Source organism: Etheostoma spectabile, chromosome 10, assembly GCF_008692095.1.
Source record: "Etheostoma spectabile isolate EspeVRDwgs_2016 chromosome 10, UIUC_Espe_1.0, whole genome shotgun sequence".
Taxonomy (NCBI): Eukaryota; Metazoa; Chordata; class Actinopteri; order Perciformes; family Percidae; genus Etheostoma; species Etheostoma spectabile.
This window is the reverse complement of record NC_045742.1, coordinates 18,786,810-18,790,583: the sequence shown is the minus strand read 5'-3', so window position 1 is coordinate 18,790,583 and position 3,774 is coordinate 18,786,810. Positions and strand designations below refer to the sequence as shown.

General features: G+C 35.9%; 1 protein-coding gene across 1 annotated transcript in view; it reads right to left on the bottom strand.

Moving 5' to 3' along the window:
* Positions 1-480, bottom strand: part of LOC116697429 (C-X-C motif chemokine 6) — a 1,240-nt gene extending 760 nt beyond the window's left edge. Inside the window, exons 1-2 of the mRNA XM_032528808.1 lie at positions 293-480; positions 16-136 (exon numbers count right to left, since the gene is read on the bottom strand). Of these exons, the coding sequence (XP_032384699.1) occupies positions 16-136; positions 293-359 (188 nt within the window). The 5' untranslated portion in view covers positions 360-480. The remainder of the gene's footprint in view (positions 1-15; positions 137-292) is intronic.
* Between the last annotated feature and the right edge of the window lie 3,294 nt (positions 481-3,774).

Sequence of the window (3,774 nt, the reverse complement as noted above, 5' to 3'; positions counted from 1 at the left end):
GTTAGTGTATCTTACACAATCTCCACTTTGTTACAGAAGCTGGTTGCTTGGTAGATATGGATGTCCTTTATGGCAGTCTTCAAGCCGATTCTATCTTGGACACGTTGACACAGACACTGATCTCCTGATTGATGGCCTATGAAGAAAGAGAAGGATTTTTTTTTTTAAATGTTATTGGAATTACACTGCACAGATTTCTTCTTTTAGCTACCAAGATGTATATAAACATAGAAAACAAACTGTACATTGTCTATGTTAGTTTTGTAAATGCTGAAAAAATGTGTAAACTTACCCTGTTGGGCTTTAGACATGCAGACCATGACAGCCAGGAGCAGAAAAACCTTCATGAAGCTGGACATTGTTGGTTTTTTCTTTGGTTGAAAAAAATCTTTTTTTGTGTGGAGAAAATAGTGCAAAGGAGCTGTAACAAGTGCAGCTGGAGAGATTAGCTGGAGTCAAAGAGAGTGATTTATGTTGACAGGAGAACTGTGAGGGATAGAGGCTGAGGGTCGTCTTAAATACTCTAGACACATACCTCATCATACTTCCTGTGATTGAAGGGAAATTCTTTGAGACAGGAAAGTGAAACTTCAAAAACCTCAATAAAAAAAACTTACTTACTCATCCCTCTCGTCTTTTCCTGTGGCTACTAATAATTTAACCAGATTTAAGATTTTAAAAGTACAGTTTAATATCATGTATGATAATAAGAACATAAAGACAAAAGTGTAACTTGTTGGAACTGTAAACCTGCAACTGAACGTCGACATCAAACTTGTACACACTATTTGTGTAAATTGTCAGGTGACCAAATAAACAAATGCTTCTTTTTCTTTTGCACATTTGCACACTTCCTTCATTTTTAATAATATGAAGAACAAAGATCCAAAAAAATGGTCATGTAGAAATTATTAATACAACATATCTAGGGTAAAGATTGCTTTGCTTTCACCTGTGTTGTTATTTCCGCTTTTCACGCATTGCAATATAAAGTTTAAACACAAAGTTTCTGTCTAATGAGTCCAATGCTGGTAAGTTGATGGTGTTCATACAAATACCTCATTTAAAACAAACAAAGCAATCAAGCAAAACCCAACCGAATGTTTCTTAGTGACAATAAAATTCCATAATGTAAAAAAAGACATTGAATCGTTTTCATTGTATTATGTTGTTATGTCCCTTTTGTCACAATCAGGAAAAAAGCAAATTATCAAAAATGCGGAATCATTATACATGTCAGTACACAAGAGTGCTAATCCTCCATGTCTAATAGACTTGATAAAAAATGCTTTTAGACAATTTAGATTTGACAACACAAAGTGTGGGTTGGTGATCTTAACGTTTGGTTCCGTTTGTATCAGTGGTTAACACCTTTGGAGCGTACAAACCTGCGAGTGAAAATGATGGCAAGTATGATTTCATTTCTTTCCACTGTAGCTGCGTGGTTACACTGTCTTGACATTTGTGATTTGAATAAGTCAGTATCATAAGTAACAATACACAGTATGTAATACAGTAATGATGGATTCTGATCCTCATGTCCTTATTATATTCTCTAGTTCTATTCTCTAGACAATAACTCCAATGACAGAGGGCTCTAATATGCCCTCCAAACGTCATGCAGTTTCAAAGGAAATGCTTGGTTTCAGCAGAAAACATGGTCCGAACATAAGTTTCAGTTTTATGTCCTCTTTCACTTAGGCCTACTTCAAGTTGTTTCCAGCCTTGCAAATAGTTTTGGTTTTGCTTCCCCAGGGATTTATACATCAATCTCTGACTTCTGCCTTCAGCATCAAAGGAGGTAGATATCTCAAAATGTGGACAAGTGTCACTGGCTCAACGCATGTGACACAAAAGGGAGACCAGACAGGTTAAAATGGCAATTAACTGTTTATTGTAAAGTAAACTAAAGAACTATTAACAAAAGAATCCAAACATGTATGGAATCAGTGGTAGGTGGCGTGTGGGTGAGTGGAAGACGTGTGGATGAATGACAACTGCAACAGATGAGAAGAAACAAACCCAAACAAGGAGGTGTGGAGCCCAGGAGAAGGACAAGTCAGAGAGAGAGAACAACCAAACATCCTTTGTATATAGAGTCTTGGTTGAGGCCTACCCAGGTGTCCACAAATCAGCTAACGAACCTTCCCAAACCGCCAGCCCAGCCAGCAAAGCCAAAGTAGCCAACAGCAGGCAGAAAAGGGAGGGTTCGTAACAACAAGTGAGACCAAAACATTCTATGAAGCTAGAAGCCTTTTGGACATTGACATTTTGGAGATATACAGTATGTCTTTCCCAGGACCCTGGTTTTATCAGTAAGGCAGCACTATAGCATACAGTCACCTTCTTTAGCTTTTTAGTCCTTTTTCATGTTCTAATTATTATCATCACAAATAGTACATTACAAGAAGGTGGGATTTTCTGTATAATTTAATATGTTATATTTATTATTCCATCTTAGTGTTCAAAATACAGAAGAAAAGAGAAGGATGTCAAAAATAGAGAAGGAAAAAGAAGTTGTGATGGGACGTCTCTTTGGAGAAAAAGTGAAAGAGGACATAAAACTGAAACTTACATTTAGACCATGTTTTCTGCTGAAACCAAGCATTTCCTTTCAAACTGCATAACCTTTGGAGGTCATATTAGATCTCTCTGACAGCGGACTTATTATCTAACAACTACAGTACATTTATAATAAGGAAATGAGGATTAGAATCCACATTATAGAATTCACCATTGTATTACATACTGTGGATTATTTCTTATAATACTGACTTTTTTTTATTCAAACCACAAATGTCAGGACAGTGTAACTAGCACGCAGCTACAGTGGAAAGAAATGAAATCATTCTTGCCGTCATTTGCACTCGCAAATTTGTACGCTCCAAAGGTGTTAACCACTGATACATACAGAACTTTAAGATCACCAGCCCACACTTTGTGTTGCCATATCCAAATTAACCAAATCTGAACTAACTTGACTGAAATTTCATCCAAAAGCATTTTTTACCAAGTCTATTAGAAATGGAGGATTAGCACTCTCATGTACTGACATGTCAAATGATTTGGCTTTTTTTTTTATTGTGACAGAAGGGACATAACAACATGATACAATGAAAACAATTTAAGAATTTCTTTCATAGTAAACATTCATCTTGGCTCAATGTTCCACAAAGCTACATTTCTTAAGTTTGTTTTAATTCTTTAGAAATTGGTTAAAGCCAAGCTGTGCTAATTTTTAACATGCTATATTTTGCTAGGTCTCTCAATCAAAACAATAACAAAAGACTGATCTACAGTATTCACAACATTGTGACTAATGTGGAATCCTGATTCTGTTTTCCATATTAACAGCTCTGAACTGGATGCACATGCATGACCCTCATGTCCACTCATACAGTTATAAGTCAGCCACAGCTACCTCTAAAACTGTGTGTACACCTGGTCTGAAATATGAGTGAGGTGCACATTCTTCCTTTATCATTCCTTTACCAGTTTATGTTTGGGAAAAGGCGTACACTTTTTTGTGTGCATACACCTCGTTTAAATCATCTGGCCCCAAATAAAAAATACAAACTACTTCATAAATGAAGCATTTCAAAGCTTTATAACTCAGTGGCATCTGATCTGCTTTAACGGATTATGTTGACTTAACAAGAAAATGTCACAAAGGCCAGTAAACATGAATAAATCATTTCTGTAGAAATGCTTCTAATATGTGCAATTGATGTTTTTTTTATTTGCATGTTGATCCAACCGATTTTTTTTTCAATA